Genomic DNA, 23,003 nt, shown 5'->3' with positions numbered 1-23,003 from the left:
TTTATTTATGTGGGCTATCTCTCTGGCATCTCATCCGCATCTCTTGGGACCCATCTTGCTCTTTTGTCCCGCGACTTGTTAACATATTGAACACATTTTTGATATGTTGTGGCCTCTCCTCGCTCCTCGCCTTTTTTCTCAAAACCGTCAAATAGCAAATAACAATGCAGAAACAGCTTCATCGCAAGATACATCGACGGATGGCGATGATGATGCCTCCGGGGCTGCTGCCACTGACAGATGATGAGGGCGCCGACCCTTTGTCCCTCCATCCCTCTCTGCCTCTCTGTTGCACACACCCACCTGCTGCCCGGCCCCTTTCACTCTCGTTGCGAACCTATTTTCGTATGATTTTGATTGAATTTGATTTCGAGTGGAATATTAAGTGGCTATCGACGGGGCAATGGTAATTTGAAACCAGAACGGGTGTCTATACTAATTAGCCTTTAATATTAAATTTAAACAAATTTAACTAAATATTTTAGTAATGTAATTAACAAGTTTAGAGTGAAATAGTTTAGCTTTTATTCCTCAGAACGACAAATATAAACACTATTCCTAAAAGCAGACTAAAACTATTAAATGCGAAGTAAAACTAAATGTTATTCCCCATAACCCTTTATTGAACTCTTAAAAATAATGTCACTCAGCCCATTAAAGTTAATTTTCCCTAATGTTTAAGATTTAATGAAAAGAAAAGAGAATTGTTTAGACAAACATTTGAGAACTTTTTAGTGAAAATCCATTTTTAAATCGTAATTGATTTCCCGCCCCACAAAGCAGCCAAAAACATTTTTCCAAAGCAGCTTAAAAACATTTTTAAGCCAATCTATTTTGGCCTAAAAGTTGTACATAAGTAGTGGGGACAAAAATAAGGAAAATTACACGAAAAACATTTGTTCATGAAAATTGCATAGATCAAAAAAATACACTTTTGTTTTAGGTTTTTGTTAAGTTTTGTGTATTTTTCTCTCTCGGCCATTTGTTGTTTTTTTCTTAACGTGTTTAATTGCCGTCCCTCGAGTCGGCAACAAAAAAGAAAATTAAACGAAAACAAAGAAAAAATCATAAAGCCAAAAATACTACATACAAAAACAAGGTGAAAAATATTGCGCAAAGCAAAAAATATATATAAATAAAATAAAATCACAGATAACAAGAGCGGCAAACAGGCCAGCAACTAAAAAATCACCTAAAATCAAACAAAAACACAAACAAAAACACAAACACAAACCAAAGCAAAGAAAAGAAAAGCAAAAGCAAAGCAAAAGCGATTTATGCAAAATGCGGATAAGCTAAAAAAATCAGGAGCGGGCGTCGGAGGGAGGTGGCAAAGGCGATTAGGCGATTTAAGGCACGCAAAGTAAAATCCAATAAAATGTGAGGTGCGAGGGGGATGGATGCAAATCAAAACATCTGTTCGACACTGCCAGAAATAAAATATAAACAACAACAAGAGAGATGAGGAGCTGTTATCTGGCTCTCCGGCATCTCCTTGTTTGCTGCTCGTGCCAAAGTGAGATGGCAGATAGGCGCTTGACAGGAAAGGAGCGAGGAAATCAAGGATTTCGGGGCCTCACCTGCTGCCACATGCTGCCGCTCAAATTACGCCACCACCCTTGCCCCGCACCGCCCGCCCTGCCCCTTTGGCAGACTCTTGTGTTTGTCCTGGAACTGCTTCCTTTTTTTCGCAGTGCTTCCTTCTTACACTCCTCCAGTCGTCTTTGCTTCGAATAATAATTATTATGACGGCCCCCCCTTCCTAGCCAGACAAAAGAAAAAAAGGAGAGAGAAGGAATTGCAACACGCTAACTGACAAAAAAAATTGCAGCCATCAGGAGCTAAGGACAAAGGATCCAGGTACAGTAGTTACTGTGCCGGGCCATCACAAGTTTTTGACATTCAATTTATGGCAGAAAGCAAAGAAAACTCAAAACAAAATCCTACAAACGTCACAAATACGAAAATAGATTTTTAGAAATTTTCACACATTTTCTAAAAATATGAACTTCATAATAAATACTCATAATTATTAGTAAACAATGATACTAAGTGTATATTAATATTTCAGCGATATATGTAGGTTTGTTTATAAAGTATTTAATGTCTCACTTTGAAGCAACAAAGTATCATAGTTCTGAAAAAAGTCAAAATAAGTATATAATATTTTTTGTAAATATTTCTTTATTTATTTTTTAATAAACCCCCTTTGGAAGGACTACTGTATATGAAATAGGAATAAGAGGATATTTCTGCTGCAGCTGCCAATATCGGCAATGTGCGATTCATTCTTGAAAATTTTCGAGACATCCAAGTCCAAGTACTAAAGTAGTACCCCCTCTTGGAGCCCCCTCCAAAAAAACACACACTTCGCATACAAAACAGGCAGAAGAACTCTAGACTTGGACGAACGGAAAACGGAAAGTGGCTTGTAGTAATTTTATTGAGAAATCCTAAAAAAGAGTCCCAGAGAGGAGGCACAAGCCAAGTGGGAATGGCAGCGGCCACCAGAGGGTTAAGGGGTGCCGAACATCACACGCAGTCAACGGCGGGTTGGGGTTAAGGAATGCGACGCCTGCCGCATAATAACAAACAAAAGCAACAACAACAAGCCAACAGCCAATGCAGTCGTAGCGGTGCAGTATCTGGCAGATACGCCGCCAAATGTATCTGCACAGTGGGAACTACTACAAAGTTGCACCCATAAGGCAAGAGCAAGAGCAAGAGAAGCAAGCCAAGCCAAACCAAACCAAAGCAAACCGAATCAAACAAAACAACATCGGACGAAAGGAAAACAACAAGAAACCAAACCACAACACCTTGCCAAAAAGTATCTTTCTATCTGAGCGAATGCTCTTATACAGTCGAACATGTTTGAAGTCTGGCCCTCTCATTCGTTGCAGGCCAACTGCAACTGGCAGACGAACATGTTCCGTATAAGAGAGCTAAGCTAAGCAAACATGTTGTTTAGAAGAGTTTGATACAGTTCTTGTATTTCTTGTTTTTGTAAAGAGGAAGTTGAAGTGGAGGGAAAGGGGGTGGGGGAGGGGTTTCCCACAAACATGAATGAGTGGGAGATCTTAACACGATCATTCATGTTTGGTGGTGAAATAATTTCATGAATATGTGCAATACAAGATATGGCCATTTAAGGGGGGGTGGCTATAAAAAATTTATTAAAATAATAAAAAAAAAAATAATAAAAACTATTAAAAAAAGCAAATATTTATTGGAAAACTTGGTTTAGTTTTTCACTGAGAGTTCCTTGAAAACAAATTAGAAAGTGGAAAACTACTACTTCCGGTTCGGAACAGTTCGGAACAGTTTATTGAAGCAATTAATTTGTGTGCTTAAGTAAACTTTTCAGTTTGCTTCCTAAACACGCATTCCAAAATAAACAATTGCGAGTTCTATTAAAAATACTTTGCTTGGAGTCCCCCCCCCCATATTCCAAACCATCCATCCATCACCTGTTCAGAATGCATCCTTAGTCAACTCTACTTCTATCTAGTTCCTTTGGAAAGGAGTTTGGAAAAGGCAACTGTGCGCCTTGTCCATTAATTCAATGTAAACCATTCAAATGAAATCCATTAGAGTTTATGTTTCAGCCATAAAACGTAGGGGCTCCTCCAAAGGCTCCTCCATATAGCTATATAGCTATAGCCTTCTAACACACACACACATGATGGGCTAGGAAGTCCACAAGGCTCAATTTAAAACCATCCTGGGCCTGGTCCTCGTCCTCTTCCGGCACACACACAATGGTTGTCTAGCCCTCCTCCCTCTTGGCCAATGCCATTTTGAAAAGCTTAGCCAAAAAATATTTGCATAAGATTCAAACTGCAGGCAAGAAACGTTTTAGGAGCCACCCCACTCCCACCCAATTCTCCAACCCAATTTCCCAGCTCCGTTGCAGGCCAAAATAAAATGCAATTTACCCGAAATGAAACAAAATAACTAAACCAGTATCCAGTATCCTTCAGTATCCTCCTCCTTGCCCCTGTCTGAGAGTGGCCTGGCAAAAGTTTTGTTCAAGTTTTCGGCATTCAAATGTGGAGTTCATATTTGCGTTGGAATTACTCCCCTTTATCCCGCCCTCATCCTTGCCTAGCTGCCTAATTGTATGAAAATACTTGGATCCTTTGGTTTTTGGGCCTCGTCTAAAATGGGAATTTAAGCCCAGCCCAGGAACCGCCAAAAAAAAACTACAAGAGGAGGGGCTAGGCAAGGTGTTGTCTAAGCTTGGTTTTTTGACTTTTGAATAGAAGTATTATAGGTCTATCATAATATTTAAACATTTCTCTCACAACTACTCCCCAAAGGAGTCATTTTTGAAAAGGATTATGAGAAAAAAGAGCACTTTAAGGACATAAAGGGAGATGTGCATCTGTGACGTCAACCCAGTCAATACTGGGACCAAAGACATCTCGGGAAATTGGCCAGATGAACAAAAAGAGATTGGGGGAGGCGCAGTGGTCTTATGTATATTGCCAGAAGAGCAAGTGGGTGGCTGACTGCCTGGTAGATTTGTTTCTGGACTAGTTTCGAGTGCAGCCAAGCATTTGACAGCCCTGGCATATGCAAAATTTACATTTGAATTAAATATTTGACACCATCTGCCCACCCAAACGACTCGTTCCACTTTTAAGTTGCAACCACATCGCCCCTGACATCTCAGGGTCTCAGTTTCTGTCTCAGCTCCCCACCAGCTACCAGCTACTGGGATGTAATTTCGGCAGATTAACTTTATCCTTTTTCATGGGGTTCTGCTACCCCTTTTTTGGAGTTTATTTTAAGAGGGTGAGGCTTTTGGGAGGATGATACTTTTAGGGCTTCAATTTGTTGAAAGATTATTGGACATTTTATCCTTTTCTTAAATTGTAGAAATATTATTTTCCTCCTTTTGCAGGGTAATCAGTCAGTTCCATGACTTTGTCCTCTTCAGCTATGACTTTGTTCCAATTTAGGAAACATAAAGTTGCAACTGCCCTGCTCCTCGTTTCTTTCATTTGGCATAGTTTTTAATTAAATCAAAATACATTGGCCCAGAGGGAGGCGTGGCCTCTCGCCGATCGGAGCAATGGCGTTTGCCAGCTTGGTCCAGGGAACTGGGCCACTTGGCCACTTGGCCAGAAAGAGCCAGCAGCAGCAGCAGCAGCAGCATCTGTGGATGACCAAGGCTTCGTGGGTCAGGTTACGAAACCCGTTTTCCACTTCTGGTTTCCCTTCGCACACCCTCTCGCTTCCACTCCGTCTGGCTCGTCTGTGATTGGAAGACCCTCTAAGAATAAGAAATTCTACCTGCCTCTGCTCTTGTCCGCTGTCCGCTGTCCGTTGTCCGCTTAAAGGAGTTACAGAACCTCCACAGAGTCATCAAGTCGCAACCACATCATTAATAAGCCACACAAGCTAGTGGCTAGGGGTGAGAGATGTCCGGGAATAAAGGGAAACGGTGGATCCAAGGAAACTATTGTCCTAATGGTTAACACGTTGTGGCTAATGAGCCACAACCTTAAAAGTTCCACCAAAAAAAAAAGGTAAAAAAGGACAGTCTGATTAATTTGTGGGAATGTTACTGGTTCTGTTTGTTTAATATTTTGAAAGATATATCTTCTTAAACATTAGTCCTGTTAGTCTCTAAAGTTCTTCCAAAACACCTGCTCTGGAAAATCCCTGCCTTATCCAGCTACAGCTGCCATGGCCCAGCAAGATTGAGGGGGAAAACTTCAAAGACAGCCCCTAGTCTCTAGTTCAGAGTTCAGTTTCCGTACTCACTCAGCGTAATCGCCTCCAAGATGAGTCTTTATTTGCGTTTAGGGACTCCACGGAGCACTTGTCGACAGAGATTCTCGAGGAGAAGATATAGGGGAGAGCAGCAATTGAACAGCACTCGAGGGAACTGGCACCGAAAATAGAAAAGTAATAATAAGGAACTTATGCTAATAGCGCGTACCAAAGAGCCAAAAGAAAACAAACAACCGACAACAACAGGCGGCAGACAATCGATTCATAAAAAAAATGTAGTACTTGGGGAGGGAAGGCCCGAAGGCCCAAAGGCCGATGGGAACAAGGAAGTTGAGAGGCCGCGACCCAGAGGGCACAATAAAAATTAGAGTGCGCAGGCGCAGCCGGAACTAAAGGCGTACATGGCAGTGAGTGGGGGACTCTTAAGGAAATGGGGAACCTTTTAAGGACCATCATCAGCCGGAGAAAAGGTGGTAATAGATCTTTCTTCTGCGGTTTCGGGGGGGTGGACTTCATAAATCATTTCCTAATTGACTAGGTATTTTAATGGTATTCAAGAAATGGGTGTCTAAAGACGCTACTAAAGATGATCTATGGCTTGGGGAGAGAGGCGGAGACATCTATCTGAGATATACTTTTCTCTAAATATCACTCAAGATTGGGTGAATCTTGTGAAGTCTGCTTCAGATGACCGGATGACCTCTAACCTAGTTTTTGGGTAGCCAAGTGAAAAGTTTCAACAAGTGCACTCCCAACAGTATCTCTTCGGGAGGTGCATAAACAAATTCCGAAAAATTAGACCAGCTGCGAATGATGATTCGGAGGAGGATTTTCATTTAAATCATCTTGGATTTCCTGCTTCTTCCTGCTGCCCCAGAAGCCTCCCAAGTGGCGAAGTGGGAGCTCTGTAGGGAGCTGGGAGCAATTTATTACCTGCCATTTACCGCTTCTCATTATTAATTGCAAGGCAATTAATCAGTTTTACTTGCGTTCAACGAGGCGTATACGCAACACTCTCCCTTCCTGGCTAGCCCCTCTGGACGTCCAGTTGAATGAAAATTTGAATGAATTCAAATGCAAATCACTCGAGTAAATAAACAATTCTCGGAGAAATTTGGGGAATGACTTTAAGACGGGGAAAGCGACTCGACCGACACTCGATGCGGTGTGAAATCGGAAATGTTTGTCTCCCTTCTAGTTTTTTGTGTTTTTTTTCCTTCGATGCTTATGTCTGCAAGGACATGGCAATAAAATGCATCGACAGTTTCTGCTTTAGCTACGTTTTGGATAGAAAATTTTCTATTCGATTTTCAAGTTGCCAGCACCCCAAAAGGGAAACCCCCGTTCGATTCCCAAGGCCGCTCGCTGTCCCTTCCACGATCTGTCTTTTACTCAATAAAACTTTTTGATTTCCGCTCGAATAGACGAAACTTTTTAATGCGGATGTTCTGTCAGCAGCAGCAGAAGCACCAACAGCAGCAGCAGGAGAAAAAAGGGAAATAAAAAAAGAAATCGAAATTGAAATCAAATCAAACCAAATTGAATCGAAACCAAGGCAAAACAAAAGGCAGCAGAAGTGCCCAAGGGGGAGGACAGTAAAAAACAGAAATTTAAATGTAGAATCAGAATCAATAGCGAGACGTCTAAACACCTGCCAAATCGCCCTTAGTTCCATTTTAATTCAATTGGATTACTTTCTACTGCAACACTCTCGCACGCCACGTCGAATGGGGCATGGGGCATGTGGCATGTGGCATGGGGAAAAAATACAAAAACCCAGGGACATATATTCCACCTTTTTAAGACCCACTCGCTCCTGGCCCAGTCCCCCAACAGTATGGGGCTTCTTTATTCTTTTTGTAAATACGCGATTACTGCACTCTCGACTGTCCACCCCCACTTCCATTGCCCTTTTCCAATCATCCAAATGGGTATAAGGTATTTAGAAACAAAAACACAAACAAATCAAAATCTGGAAGAGTATTGCACTCCATTTAATAGTGGATAGTTTATTTTAAGAATCGACTCAGTGTAAAATGAGCTTGAAGGAAGGTAATTTCTTTGCTGAAGTATTCAGAAATAAACCAAGCCGTTGGAGTAAAAATCAGTAGCATCGGCAGAGGCCAACTTAGCCCCCATTGATTAACCCCAGCACCGGGAGAAGAGTAAGCACCGAAAGCGAACCATTAACAACCTCAACTGCACTTAAGCCCCGGGAACACGAGACGCCAGCTAAGTGGGGAGTATCTTAGTATCGCAAGCATCTCCAGCTTCCAAAAGAATAATGCGGAACTACATCGCTCGTGCCAACTCCGTTCAGGAGGGCAGGAGCCGGGGCAGGGGCAGCTGATGAAACCAAAGCCGAAACTGAAAGCGGAGACAAAGCCAAACACAGTGGCATCAGAGGGGAGGAGCGACAATCACCGGAAGAAAAAGCGGAGAAGACTGTGCTCCTGAGTTCTGCAGCTGGAATCTGATAGGAACATCATCTCAAGCATATCCGGCAAGTGCAAGTGCGTGGAGGTGGATTCTTCAAGGGGATTGATGATGATGATGAGGGAGGAAGCAAGATTGGGGGGAGGGGCATGTGGCAAGCAGGGCAGTGGCAGAGTGAAAGCGATGTTAGCAAGTGTTGACGGTTCCAGCTGCGGGGTTAATAAGCGATATAAGCGACGCGATAACGAGATGCTTATGCTTTTCCCCCTTTTTTTAGAGAGTTTCGAGAGTTTCTCTTTTGGGGATTAAGAAGAGGATATACTACACAGAGAGAAAAAGCCATCCCTAGTCCTATTTTATGCTCTATAATCCCTAGAAACTTTTCTCACAGTGCAAGAAACCTCACTTTGTTGCCTGCTACTGGCTGGCTGCCTTTGTTTTTGCCTAATGGATGTGACACGGCATGTCCTGGCTGATCCTGCCCCGTACCTGATTAAGTGCAACTTTGATGGCAAACGGTTTAATTTGTGGAACACCCAGGCAGCTGCCCCAGCCCCAGCCTCCTGCCCCGTTTGCCACAGTAATGAGCTATAAATTTGCCCATCATCCCTCACCTCGACCGCCTTACAGGAGACATCCTTTGACTCCTGGGCCAGGCGACGGACTCCTGCGATTCGATCTGACGGATCCATGTGCAAATTCGATCATTTCAATCTGCTTTCCATGTCCTTTAAATTTGGCTTGGCATCTGCCGGCAGCAGCAGCAGCAGCACGCGCATCCTTTTTGTAAACAGCAAGACAAAGGACTCGCCATCCCTCTCTCTTTCCCTCTATCTGCATCCTAGCACACGCACATGTCGTCCCGACAGGAAGCGCACTGATTGAGGGGCAAATCTCTGGATCCTGGACAACGGCAGATGTTTTTATTGAGAATAAGGACGAGGACAGGAACGCGTGTGCCGCCTCACAGGATCGGAAGTGTTTCCCCTCGCCTTCCTCATCGTATCTCTGATCCTTTTGAGGTATTTAACCTCCGAAATAGTCTTGTGTTTTCTGTACCGCACGATTTATTATTATTATTTTTCATGGTTCTAGTTCCAGTTCCCCAGAATTCAATTCAATTGTTTTGCATTCCAATTATGAGGTAGGTCAGGGGTTAGACCCTAGGCCCCTAGACCCCCGACAAGTGGGAGCCATGGTAAGGAATCTAAAGAATCTACTTCAAAAGAAAGATACTTTTTCCATGTAATGAAGGTCCTGCAAATGGCTTTCCATTAAGTCCGCTAGCTAGCCCAACGAATCCTTTTCCATTATGCTCACTGACCTGCTAACACGCTGATAAGTTCTTTGGCCAGGATCCTACTCCCACTCCACCCCCACCTGTGCACCCATATCGAGTAATTAGATTTTAGAGCCAGCACATGCACTTTCTCGCTTTCCACTCTCCTCCTCCGTTGGCGTTGCGGCCAGGTAAACAGCTTTTTTGGGCCAGCCAGGTCAGGGTGAAAGCATTTTCTAATTAGTCCGCCGCAAAATATGAGTCTGACCACTATCAGATACTAATCCTGCTACGAGCAGCCCCACTCCGCACTCATAAATCCTGGCGAGCTGCCGAGCTGGCAGCCTGGCAGTCAGGCGCTGGTTCAATTAAATTTCAACTTGCGAATCAATAAACCAGAACCATTTTCAACACAATTCCTTTAGCGTAAGGACGAGTGGATGGCTTCTGGGCAGGCAGAGGAGCAGATGTGTGCACCTGGAGGAAACCGAAGATATGGTATTTTTTTCGAAGATATGGAGCGAGAGGGGCAAGAGCCAGAGCCAGAGCCAGAGCGCGTGTGCAACTCGACACCGGAACAAGTGGCAGCCAACGGGGGCAGGACTCCGGAGGATAAAGAAAAAAAGGTGCACAACTGGCTACAGTACAGTATTGCCTATAAAAACGGCCATAAAAATAGTAAACATTAAAAAAGTTATGCCATAAAAGATACTTCATAGTCATCTGGATCATATTTTTCAACAATTTGTTGCATACTTTTTTGACTCGAAGGAAATAAGTGTCCTTTGAGGATAGTTCCCTGTACTTGATCATACGAAACGCTGTGTACTTAATGCGCAGCGAGGAAATCATTTGGCAGGAGCAGCAGCCGCAGTCAGTTTGATGAGGTCAGGGAAGCCAGGAGCCAGGAGCCAGGATAAAGGCAGCAGGGAGAGAAAAAGGGCACCGGGAGGCACGCGTAAATGCTGGAATAACACAACACAAGGAATCAGGAACTGAAAGGACAATGGGCGAGGGACAATGAGCTCGACATCCTGTCGGTAAATCGGCGCACTGCATTAATTGGTTCAGTGATTTTTTTATGCCCAACTGGCAGTGCTTCGACGGCACAACAGCCAAATAAAAAAGGAAAACTCCGAGAATGTAATAAGAAAAGTACAGGAACAGGAACAAACTCGAACCTGTCGACCGCAGGCCCAGGATAATCGAAGTGTTGCAAGCAGGAGGAGCAGTAGTAGCGGTGGCAGGGACTGGGGCAGAGGCAGAGGCAAGGCTGAAATGAGATTGCAGCATGTCACATGTTTGTTGGAAAGATGCAACTTTGCTGATAAAAAGGTCAGGCCAGAGATGTACCTACACTGTGGAATACTAACCATGTCCTTTAAGGGATTCCTCTTAAATATCGAAAGGGAATAGTCTTAGATATAGACTTGGAAAGGAGCTCTTAAGGAAGGCTTCTCTGGCAAATCAGCCAAGATATTCCAATTATGTTAACCTTTTTTCGACAAGTGCATAATATCCTTGGCCCAAAGAAGTCCCAGCTGCGGTTGCAGGATAACTATTGAACGGAGTCGGGGGGGAAAGAGAGAGCCAGGCTAACGAGCGGAAAACACGATATTACCTCCCCCCATACATAACTCGTGCCGAAGGACCAAGGACCAAGGACCCAGAGCCGCGTCACTACCCCGGCGGCACGCTCCGTCGCCGGCTATAGCCTTATCCTGGCAGCATCCTGCAGATGAGATGAGAGCCGGCGACAAATCTCATTAAAACTGAATCGAAATGGTAATTCGAGTTGTTCACAAACAGATCCCGATGCAACTGCGATTCCGTTTGCGATTGAGTTGATAGCGCTTGGGATTCATGTGTTTGTGTTTTTGTGCTCGTGTGTGTCCTCCAGCTCCTGCTTTGGCTTGCAGGCTCCTTATCCTTATCCTTCGACCCTGCCAAAGACTTTGTTTGCCAAGATGCCAACAAACGGCAGCCGCAGCGAGGAGAGGGGCAAGGTGCAAGGGCGATAGGAATCCTGGGCGGCAAGGTGTGATTTGGCTGATGGTGCTATTGTCTGCAGGATGTGCTGCCTGGCTCGGTTGTGTTTGCCTCTCTCGGTTTCAAATGCGGGCAGGTGGTCCTGTATCCTGCATCCTGCATGACTGAGGGGGGGGACTGGGTGGCGTTTACAATTGACTGGAGAGTCCCCTGTCTACTTGAGCCTAATTGCAATGTAAGTGCAAGGACTCGGGTGGCTGTTTGTCTATGGGAATTGTATGTGGTCATGTTTTAGCCGCATACATATTTGGCATTTGCCCAACTTGATTTGATTGCAATTTCTGGTATAGCCCTCAAAATTAGCTACGGCAATTAAAGCCTTTCTTCTATAGAGAATTCCAGAGAGGTTTCTACAAAGTATGTTCTTCTAATCACAATTACTGTTAAATCCTACGATTTCAAAGTCAACTATAAAGTTCATTGAGTTCAAGTTTCTAACATGAGTATTAAATTTTAGACAAATACTTGATTAATTATCCGTCAGACCTCAAAGCCATCAACTGCAAACAAGCCCTAGCTGTGAGACTCAAACATCTGCCAGAGGACAATAACAAATTATAGATTTTCATGCATTTCCCCAACACTTTCCGCCTCCACCTCCCTTGACTTTGTTGGGCATTCCAATGTATTTCAATTAACAATCTGACAACAATCCGAACCACTGCCAAGATTATGACATGCCAGGATTAGGAGTGATTATGAAAAATTACATTTCAATTATCGTGTAAAGTGAATTTATTCAAAATTCGGAAATCACTCAGTCTGATGCGACAATGGCCCCGCATCAAGGACTGAGGAGGGCTGTTGATTGCCTGATTGATGGACGGATAGATGAATTAAATTAAATGCAGCGAGTGTCACTTTTAATTAGCCCAGAACCCAGAGAACCTCGAGAGCTGGGATCATTCCATATTCCATATTCATCCCCGAAAAATGCGCAAAAAGCTGATCTGAAAAGCTGAACGAAGCATTTCCACTCTGCCACTTCCTTTTACAACTTTTCGCGATTGTTTTCCATTAAGCTGAATAATTAGCATTCCTCTTAGCAAAAGGTGTTCCCAGGACTACGGAAAAGTTTCTCCATCCACTCACCAGCTCCCCCTTTTTTTATCGCAGCTCTAAAATTGATTTTGACACCTGAAAACTGAAAACTGCAGAAAGTTTCGGGCAAAGAACTTTTTGGGCCAAGAAAGTTCCTTTTTTTCTTCGTCGTAATGTGCATCGGAATGGATGAGACGCATAACAAAAACAGAATTAAACATAAAGATCCTTGGTGGTGACCGGTGGAGGGTGTAGTAGTGGTAGTGGTAGTGGCAGAGCCCCGAGAGACTTCCATTTTAACAAATAAGTTTCTGTCTCGGAGATTACAAGAGAATTACACAAGACTTGGCTGCAGTCTTGGCCAAGTTGCAGGGCCCAGAGTCGAAATTGCAGTCGAAGCTGATGGGGAGTTATGGGAGCCCAGAGGTGGGATCTATATCCTGCCCCTATACTATTCCAAAGTAGGAAGGAAACATATACACATGGGGAAATATTACATGTATTTTGCTATAATATCTGCAAGAAAAGTTAAAAAGAGTTTATATACCTATAGTATAGCTTTAAGTAACTTTTAAATTTATTTCATTAAGAATATTGATTTCGAAAAGGACCTCCATCATTCCTCTCTCCGTGTATGTACTTTGAAATTGATGTGGCATGCAGGGGGCGCTGGCATGTATGCGGTTTAGTGGGCGGGGCAACCGCAATTGATGTGGCAATATTTGCTGCACCTTGTTGGCTTCTCAGCCACCCATACGACCGTGTCTTCCCCCGGGAGACTGAGGAGTAGGAGGACCAAGGCACACGCGTCGTATGCGCAACTTGTGCAGTTTATTGAAAAACTTGCCTAATTTATGGGGTCTGGGGTGGGTCTTCCATCTTGTACTTGTTCTTTGACTCCCATTTGAACGAGAACTTCTGAGTCCCCTGACTAGTCCTAGAAATTATGCAAAGAATGCGCAGTGGAAAAGCCGTAAACAATTCCGGGGAAATGAACTCCATATCCTTTATGGATGGATCTAAACGCAATTGAGTTAAAAGTGAGGCGAAACAATTTAATTGAGGGAAATTTACCCACTATGAATTGAAATTGAATGCAAAACGAATTACCAAAGTGATTTACCCTGCCAGGGGTCTAAGTTTCCGTCTCTGTCCCCAGGATCCATTTAGCAAGTTCTTGTAGAAGCGGAGCGGAGCGACATCCTGGCAATGGGCACTAGAAGTGAGGAAGTGACGGGGGGAATAAATGAGCAGGGTCATGGCCAAGCCCAAGTTTGAAAAGGGAAAATCAAACAGATGTACGAGCAGCAGGATAAACAGAAACAGGCAGGATTTTCAGAAAGGAGAGGGGAAGCCTCTCACTCCCTCGGCTATTCAAGAGAACGCTTAATGGCGCAGTAATCAAAAGTCATTATTTAGGAGCAAGATACACAAAAAATATAATATATTTAATAATTATTCAAAGGTTCCAATGCTGGTGATTTAGGAATTATTGTTATTTTAGGAATTAAAATAAAGTCTAAAATCTTATAAAATAGTTAGGCAATGTCGCTTTGGACTAACAATTTCTCCAAGTGCACTCAAGGACATGGCATATCCCATGCGAGGGGTGGTCACCACATCTTTCCCTCGCAGCCGAAAAACTTCTCTTCAATCGCTTACAAAAGGGAAAATTACGCGTATTATGACCACAAGCAGAGTTGGCCAAAAAGGAGAGGGGGGGTCCTGATTCGCAGTGCAAAAAGGGGCGCGTCTCAGGGGCCCAGCCCTCGTTTTCTGCCTCGGCGATATTAATTTGTTTGTCAAGCACGGAAACTCAAAATTCGCAACATCACGGTGACCAGGCATTAGGATTAGGATGTTGGGGTCGTGGGCCTTTCAAGGGACCTGGGCCTGCGACTGCGACTGAGAGCAACAGGGGTGGCCTTCCAGGACGGCAACTAACCCGCGGATTAGGCTCAACTGCACGCACAACAGACCGGAAAATGAAAAGGCGGCCGAAAATCGCGGGGGAAAAACTAGAAAGTGAGGCCAAGTGCAAGGGCGTATGTGTATGGGGGACAGATCCTGGAACGGGATGCCAGGACACGTGCTGCGGCACAAGAAATGGGATTAGTATCAACTGGAGAAGGCAGTTTTCGAATGGGGGGAAGAGGGGACAACTATTGGGGATAACAAAAGGACACAATCTTCTTAATTTAACTAAAAATTTCAAAAACTGAATGATGAAAATTATAAAGAATCTAGATTTCCGGCAAAACCCAATTCCTCAGACCATAAACATTAAGTTTCAAGGGAATCAAAGTCCAAGAATCAGAAAGAAAAGCACCCCATTAAAATCGTTTCTCAGAAAAAAGCTAATCATGGGATTAATCATATAAAATACCTGATCGAAGCATTAATAAACTTTCAGACAATGAGTTCAGGGAACATAGCCAACATCGATGAAAAATAAACCCATAACTCAGGACAGGAGTTTCCCAGAAAAATGATTTGAAATATTATTTCAACAGAATGTTGAAATGTTTTGTAATAAATTGCAAATCCAATCAGTTGGCACTTTTGGGGAAATCACAACCCACCCACCTCTCCAAAAAATACAAGCCATCTTTGGAAGATCCTCTTCGTCACGATATTAAGTATAGAACATTATTAAGTGATCCCTACGATCCGTGTTATTTCTTTATTTTTTTTTTGTTGTTTTTAAAATGTTTGTTTACCTGGCCGGCAAATGGAAATAAACTTTCGTGCAATCCCCCAAAAATAGAAGCCACTGGTAATCGGCTGTTGCCTGGCAGAGGAATCAGAGAGGGTATGCAAAAATATACATACATATGTATGTTTAATCAAAACTTTCGTGGGGCACACGACGCTGGAACGGCTGTGGCGGCTACTGCTTCCCCTTAATGACGTCACTAATTTGCACCGGATCGTGGGCGTGCGCCGCTAGATGGCGCCAACGTCATCGATCCCCCCACTTGCCAAAAAAAATCCAAAAACATATATATTTATTTATTATTTTTGTGTGGGGTTTACGGTGGCTGGTATTTACTTAGTGGTAGCTGCATCATCGTTGCCTTTCTCAGTGACGTCACAACACGTCGCTCAACGCTCGCCGAGTGCCCAGTAGGAGGCCATTAGATTTCTGCGAAGAATCTCCCAATGACCTGGCTGATTGACTGCCCCGCTCTGCCACCTCTCCTGGGGGATGGCGTCGTTCCGCTGGTCTAGGGCGTTTTAATATTTATTTGTATTTAACAGGAATTGCGCCTTGTTTTTGCCAAACGCCTCCGCGTAGAAAAATACAAAAAAAAAAACCTTATTCCCAGGGCACTAAATTTTGCAATGGGGCTGAAAGTTATGGTCGGGTACTTCCCGGTGAACTGGCCTTTGATGTTATTGGGGTCCAATTCCAAGTTCATAGATCGTGATCAAATCGTGAGAAGATCTCACTGAGATCCAGTGATGGATAAACACTAAAAAGGCCTAACACTAAAAGGTTTCCCCAAAAACAAACAATTTCAGGGACATTTTTCTTAAGAACTTATTACTTTTATAATAAATTTTGTTTTAAAAAAAATAGTTCTAACGAACTACTAATTAATGTACTGAAAACAATACACATTTAAAAATTTAGAAAGCAATTTGCATTTAATCGTTTTTAATTTGTTGGATAAACAATTATCGATTAAATCCCCCCCTATATCATTCAGCATTTTTCCCTTCTTAAGAGCTCACTACCTATGCTTCCGACATCCATGTTATGTAGCCAGAGTGGTGATGGCAGACCTCAACAAGTTCTGACCTTTATGTAGCCCAATTAGTACATTAAAGAATATTTAATCGATTCCATGTGCCGTTCCCCCGATCCCCCAACTGACCAGGTGATGAGCTTCGAAATCAACGCTGTTTCTTCTTCACCTCTGACCCATTCGAGGTGGATTTGGATTTGTTTTCCAAACCATCGATGACCGGATTATGGGCTGATTATTGATACGCAAATCCCGTATGGAAAATTCCTCCATATCACATAGTCCACTCGACTTTTGGAAACCAATTGAAAATCCAGCCACCGCCATTGCTTTATCGGAAGACGGCCTTTGTTATCGACGCGCTCCAACTGATTGACGTCGAAAAATTATATTGAAATCAAATTAATTGGCGTTTCGATAATATTCATAAAATTTAACGCTTATCATGTGTCAGTGAATTCCGATCCAGCCAAGTCTGCCAGCCCCTGCCAAGCAGCAAACACATTGTTTGTTTTTATAAACAGATATAACTTATTTTCGATTTCGTATTTTTGAATTATTAAGTTTTCGATCTTCGAGCTATCGTGACGCAAAGTAGTAAATTCCAGCACCCAACTCTTGCTGATGGCCTGCGAAGAACGATTCCCATATGCATACTGGGTGGGGAATGGAGGCCAACCCAACCTCCTCATTCCTCATTCTCATTTTCATCCTCTGCCGTTCCAGGAGGAGATGACCACGGACCCTACACTTTCCCAGATTCATTCACTCACAAATCAACGTGGGTGATCTATATTTAATTTTCGCACCTCGTCCAAAATGACTATAAAAACACAGTGAACCCAATATACAATATTAGGTGTGTAGAATAAACAGTCGTTAAAAAAAAAACGCCACAGGATATTCGGGGGGCCATCAAAACCAAAATAAATTAACATGGTTTTTTCCAATCACTGCAATCTTTAATTGGAAAATGGAAAATCTGTTGGCTATTTTATTAGGTACTGAGTATGGAAGTAAAGCGGTCGTCCTTAGCAACACATTTTTTTATGTTTTATAAGATGAGGTGGAGGGCGATGTAGCCAGGCTGGCTCCAGTAGATGGGCACGGAGCTTGTCTTGTTCATGCCCTTGAAATTTGAAATCCATCACCCTTGGCGTGTGATGGAAATTTGAAAAAATAGTGTTTGAAATTTGAAATACAAGTGTTGGAAACACAACAGCGCCCCACAGCTCCAACGTGGGTTTTTTGAACTAGCCCGCTATCTTAGTCAATACAAGAACCATCTACATTTAGATGTAAACTAAGCAGTGCGTAAGCAGTGAAATTAAATAATTGATAAAATTCAATAAAAATATAGTTTTCCATTTCAAAACATTTAATTTATAACGTTTAATGTTTGATACCAAAGATGTTTTGCACTTCTGGCACTTGAAAAAAGAAATCATATAATATTTATGATGGAGAGCCCCTGTTCTTGAATATCTTATCTTATCAAAGACAAACATATGTATGTTTGCAAAAAAACACACTTATCAAGTACTCGGAGTTGATTGCAAATGCTGGAATTAGAATCAGGTGAGAGGTGTTCTACCCTAATCCATTCCCGATAATCTAGGGCAGTAAAGTTTGAATAACAAATAAGATAACAGAAATTAAATATAGGGTATACAGAAGTCTTAATTGTTTTACGCTATGGGTGCGTCAGTTTGTCGCTCTTCTCTCCGAAAGCTCTCCTGTACGCTCTCTGCTCTGCTCTCCGTTGGGGCCAACCATCCACTTTTAAGTAAGGCATCGGAACACTCCGGCGTCAGACGCCTCCCACCACCCACCACGAACGGTACGGAACGGAACGAAACGAGATCCGGTGCGGCATTGTATTTATTATTTTTATTTTTTATCAAATCCAAAACATTCGCAACGAGAGTGCGTCGCTGGACAAACGCCTGCCCTGCCAGCTTAGTTATTTGGCCATTTGCGTGCGCGTTTACCTTGGGGCGGTCGGTCTCCAAGTTGGAATTATTGTAATTACCTCTCCTCGACAAGTGTCCGCCACAAACGAATGAAATAAAATTAAAATAAAACGCAGAATAATTACGCTGCAGCTGGAGCTTGGGAATGGAAATGTGCGCGCGTCTAAACGGCAAAAAAGCAAAACGGCAACGCTAACGTAACGGCTAAATAATCGTAGAAAGTTTTTATTGTTATCGCTTCTTCTGAGCCTCCAGTCTGAGCCAGAGTCAGAGCAAGAGTCAGAGCCAATCCGGAGCTGCCAAAAACCGAAAGCCAAACCAACAAATTTTTGCGTGCCAACCAAGAAGAAAAGAAATTCGTTTTGGCCGCATCTTCACTCTTAAAAACTGGACAGGCGTGTGTGGTGGTTCGCTTTGGTGTTGAAGTTGTTTTGTGGTCAAAGTCAATAAACCCAGTTAAATAGCTACGCAATAGGCCGTAAGAACAACAACAAACAGCCGACATGTCTGGCCCACTGCCCGAAATCAGCGAAGAACAGCGAGCTATACTGGAACAGGTAAGAGAAGAGCCCAGGAGCTGAGGAGGGCGGAGAAGAATGTTTTTTGGAATCTCCGGGGGGCGATAAGAACTGAGTCTTAACTCAAGGGAGTTTTAATTTATGAGATACATAATTGTATCTACAAATTCAAATATGCTTTTTAAAGATAAATGTCGAAATTATTTCACAAAAGCACACCCCTGAATACCCTAAACACTCCTTTAAAAGTGTGTCTTGGGAATTATTTCGATAAGAATATCTATTTATTGGCAAGTAACTTTAAGGATGGGCCTTTTTGAGAGGAAAATTTTACAAAATAAATTATAAAAAGTCAATTATTCAGCTCGTCTGCTGGGTCGTTACAATATTCTAGAATCTAGATTTAGAAAAAAACCAAAGAGTCATGAAGCAATCAGGGAATCATGGATGTCTGGTTATGGAAATTAGCAATTGCTCGCTTGACTTCCTACTCGATTAGCAATTTCTGTTAAATACTAAACCTCGGCGGTGTCCACACTCGGAGAATAACAAACAGCTGGCTACAGAGGCAACAACTGCAACTGAAACGACAACAAGTTGTTCTGGCCATGTGGCTGCTATTTGGCTAAAAGTCAGTCAGGGGCGAATGTGGAATTCAGTTTCAGGCCGGCAGGGAGGAGGAGGAGGAGGTTGCATTTGCATTAGTCTCGTGGCATATATGGCCAAAAAATTCACAACTTTTCTGCAACATAACTTTTGGAAACAGCCAATAATTCAAAGAGTTTAAACCCCCTTGGCCTGCCATTGCGAGTTCTTGGCTGGCAGACACGAAAAGCAACCAGCTTGCGAAATCGAAGGCGACATACATTCTGTGCATTTCAATAATATTGCCATGAAAATGCATTACCAACAGCTGAAGTGGCTTCAATATGTGGCCAATATGTATGAACTTCTTAATGGATAATGGAGACCCAGACAGAGGGTCTTGCCCTATTTTAATTGCACGGAGCGGAGCCCGGAGCCCGGAGCCCTAAGTGCGATTGCCATTTCATGGGACAATGACTGCGATTAAGAGCAATATAAATAAACATGAGCTAATGATAATGATAAAAGCGAATAAGCAGTTAAGTGGCGAGCAGTAATCCAGAACAAATGACGGATGACAAGTCACCCGCAACAGACCTCTAGACCTGTTGCACAAACTTTTGCATAAATAACAAAGGCAACAGGTTTACAGAGCTCACTTTTAGCAAAATCCGAACAAAAAGAGAAACTCCATGGGCTGAAAACTAGATGCAATACTTCTTAAAACTTTAACAAAAAAAAAAACTTCAAAAATTGTACCCGTTGAAAATATTAATTAACTTTGCCAAATATAGTCTCTTATTGGCTATTTACCGTTTTTGGCCTTTCAAAAACTCAGTCAAAGTCAGGCCAAGCAATGGGAGAATAAAAAGCCACCACAGCCCAGTTATATGACCAATGATATGAGGAAGTATGCAGCCAAATAAAGCCGGCCAAAGCCGAACCAAAGCAAACAGAACGCGGCGCTAATGAAAACCTGGCATTAGCCATCACCTGGGGGCCAGTCGGTTAGTCGGTGGGTCTCCCTCCACAATAAAAACAACTAGCCAAACAGCTAAAAAGCGAAAACTACAAAATAAAAGAAGCCAACGTAGACGGCCTCGTTATTGAATTCCGAGTGGTTTTGGCCAGAGCCCGGGATAGAGCTGACTCAGCACTGGATAAGCAATACCAGACGCTCAAGTCAATTAAGCAATTAAACTGTGTTTGATATGAACTTGATTGAATGCAAATCGAAGTACGTGATGTTGGCACAAAAAACACACAGTGCTGATAAAAAATAACAAACAAACAAAGAAAGAATCATAAATCGCAGATTAGGCAAAGAAAGGTGGTGTTGCTCGCACCGATCCATTGTTCGAATCCATTGTTCGAACTTTCGTTAACAACATCCGATTTAGGCAGTTGTTCAAGGCCAATATCCAATACCAATTAACAGCAATTAAGACCACTACACCACTTGAAGTCTACAAGCATTATCGGCCAAGATAGAGATCGGAAAATAATAAAACAAACTCCAGCTAGCTGTGTCGGCCTTCAACAAATAAATCATCGTAACAAATTGGATTACAAATCAGAGATTAGTCAAAGTTTTATTTTAAGAGTTAGTATTTTATACAAGTTTTTTGTTATTTTTCCCGGGAGGCCACTCCAAATGATTGCAAAAGGGTGACTTAAAAACGACTAATATTAATCACACAAACTCAAAGAGACTCATTCCAGATATGCTAATTTATTTTGCACTAAATGACAGCTAATATTTGTTTATTTTTAATAAATTCACTTTCTAATCATGTTTTTTCCTTGCCAATTTTCAGTTTCGCCAGCAAATGAACGATGCCCTGGTGGATACCCACGACGACTACTTTCTGCTGCGATGGCTGAGAGGCAAGTAATTCTATTAAAGCCCTTGTATCGATTATAATCCATTTATAATTCCATTACAGCACGCAAATGGAATATGGATGCAGCGGAGAAAATGCTGAGAGCCGTAAGTTAATTAATTGATATTGATTTTCCGTATTTATAGTTCAATTATAAACTGCAGAGCCTCAAGACACGCGCCATGTGGAATGTGGACAACATCGAGAAGTGGGATCCACCCAAAGCCCTGCAGGAGTATCTACCCTATGGACTGATGGGCTACGACAACGAGGGATCACCAAGTGAGTTTCAAATTCTTCATAAAGTTCGGGGATCAAGCTAATCAAGCTACTTTTCAGTTCTGGTCTGCCCCTTCTACAACTTTGACATGTGGGGCATGATGCACTGCGTCACCCGCTTCGAGTTCCAGAAGTACCTCGTCCTGTTGCTGGAGCGCTTCATGAAAGTAGCCTATGAACAGAGCTTGAAGCATGGATGGAAGGCCCGTCAACTGGTCGTGTTCTTCGACATGCAGGATGTGAATCTGAAGCAGTATGCCTGGAGACCGGCTGCCGAGTGTGTGATCTCCACAGTGAAGCAGTATGAGTCAAACTTTCCGGAGCTGCTCAAGATGTGCTACATCATCAATGCCCCGAAGCTCTTCTCCGTGGCCTTTAACATTGTGAAGAAGTTCCTGGACGAGAACACCACCAGCAAGATAGTGATTTACAAGTCAGGGGTGGATAGATGGCAGCAGCAGCTCTTCTCCCACGTCGACCGCAAGGGATTCCCTAAGGCCTGGGGCGGAGAGCTTGTGGACAAGACCGGCGATCCCCAGTGCAAGTCCATGATGATCTGGGGTGGCAAGCTGCCGGAAGAGCTCTACATCGACCAGAACAACCAGCAGAGCGACAAAGACTTTACAGAGGCGCAGGTGCCCAAAGGCGACAAACTGAAGCTTAATTTTAAGGTTAACAATGAGAAGCAAAAGATTCTCTCCTGGGAGTTCCGCACCATCGACTACGACATTAAGTTCGGCATTTACAGTGTGGATGAGGTTTCAGGCGAGAAGCGCAGCGAGGTTCCCCTGGGAACCGTTTACTCCAACGAGATGGATGAGATCGGCTACATATCCACGCGTCCAAATACCACCTGTAGGTGTTGAATGTCTAATTGTGTAACCTTTTACTAATGTAATGCATATTTCAACAGATACCGTGGTCTTTGACAACTCGGCGAGCTACCTAAGGAGCAAGAAGCTGCGCTACTGGGTGGATCTCATTTCCGAAGAGGAGGAGGGCATCTCCGAGCTGACCAACCAGATGGACCACACACAGATTGCGGCAAAGGAGTGAAGAGGGAGCGTCCTAGGACCAACAACTATGCCAAATACCAATTGGAAGTAGATAGATTTTTAGATAGACAACACGAACTAACCTCGGTGCATTAAAGTCACAAAGCCTTGACCAGATCCGGCTGCCATCAGCTGCTCTGGCAAAGCTGCAATCAAACCATGTGATAGAAACTATTAGCAAAGGAACACGAAGTGGACTCACACTTGAACTTAAATTTAAACTTAGTTAAAGGCGCACTGTTTATTTAACAATTTGTAATCTTCAATGTATCTGTATTTGTATGCCCATTTGTTCAGGGATTACAGCACAATAAATGTATATATTTAGCATTTGACCATTAAATGTAAATCGATTTTTATTTAAATATTATTCCAGATTTTTTAAAATATTTTCGAAAATTTTTTTGA

General features: G+C 42.8%; 1 protein-coding gene across 1 annotated transcript; it reads left to right on the top strand.

Moving 5' to 3' along the window:
* The first annotated feature begins 18,106 nt into the window (after nucleotides 1–18,106).
* LOC6507663 (SEC14-like protein 2) lies at nucleotides 18,107–22,938 on the top strand. Its single transcript, XM_001956068.4, has 6 exons — nucleotides 18,107–18,832; nucleotides 21,196–21,265; nucleotides 21,325–21,368; nucleotides 21,426–21,543; nucleotides 21,601–22,395; nucleotides 22,454–22,938. The coding sequence occupies exons 1-6, from the start codon at nucleotides 18,779–18,781 to the stop codon at nucleotides 22,594–22,596; spliced, it is 1,224 nt and encodes a 407-aa protein (XP_001956104.1). The 5' UTR covers nucleotides 18,107–18,778; the 3' UTR covers nucleotides 22,597–22,938.
* Nucleotides 22,939–23,003: the final 65 nt, after the last annotated feature.

This window comes from Drosophila ananassae, chromosome 2R (genome assembly GCF_017639315.1).
Source record: "Drosophila ananassae strain 14024-0371.13 chromosome 2R, ASM1763931v2, whole genome shotgun sequence".
Lineage (NCBI taxonomy): Eukaryota > Metazoa > Arthropoda > Insecta > Diptera > Drosophilidae > Drosophila > Drosophila ananassae.
Note: the sequence above shows the minus strand (reverse complement) of the source record. Positions and strands in the feature narration are given on the sequence as shown.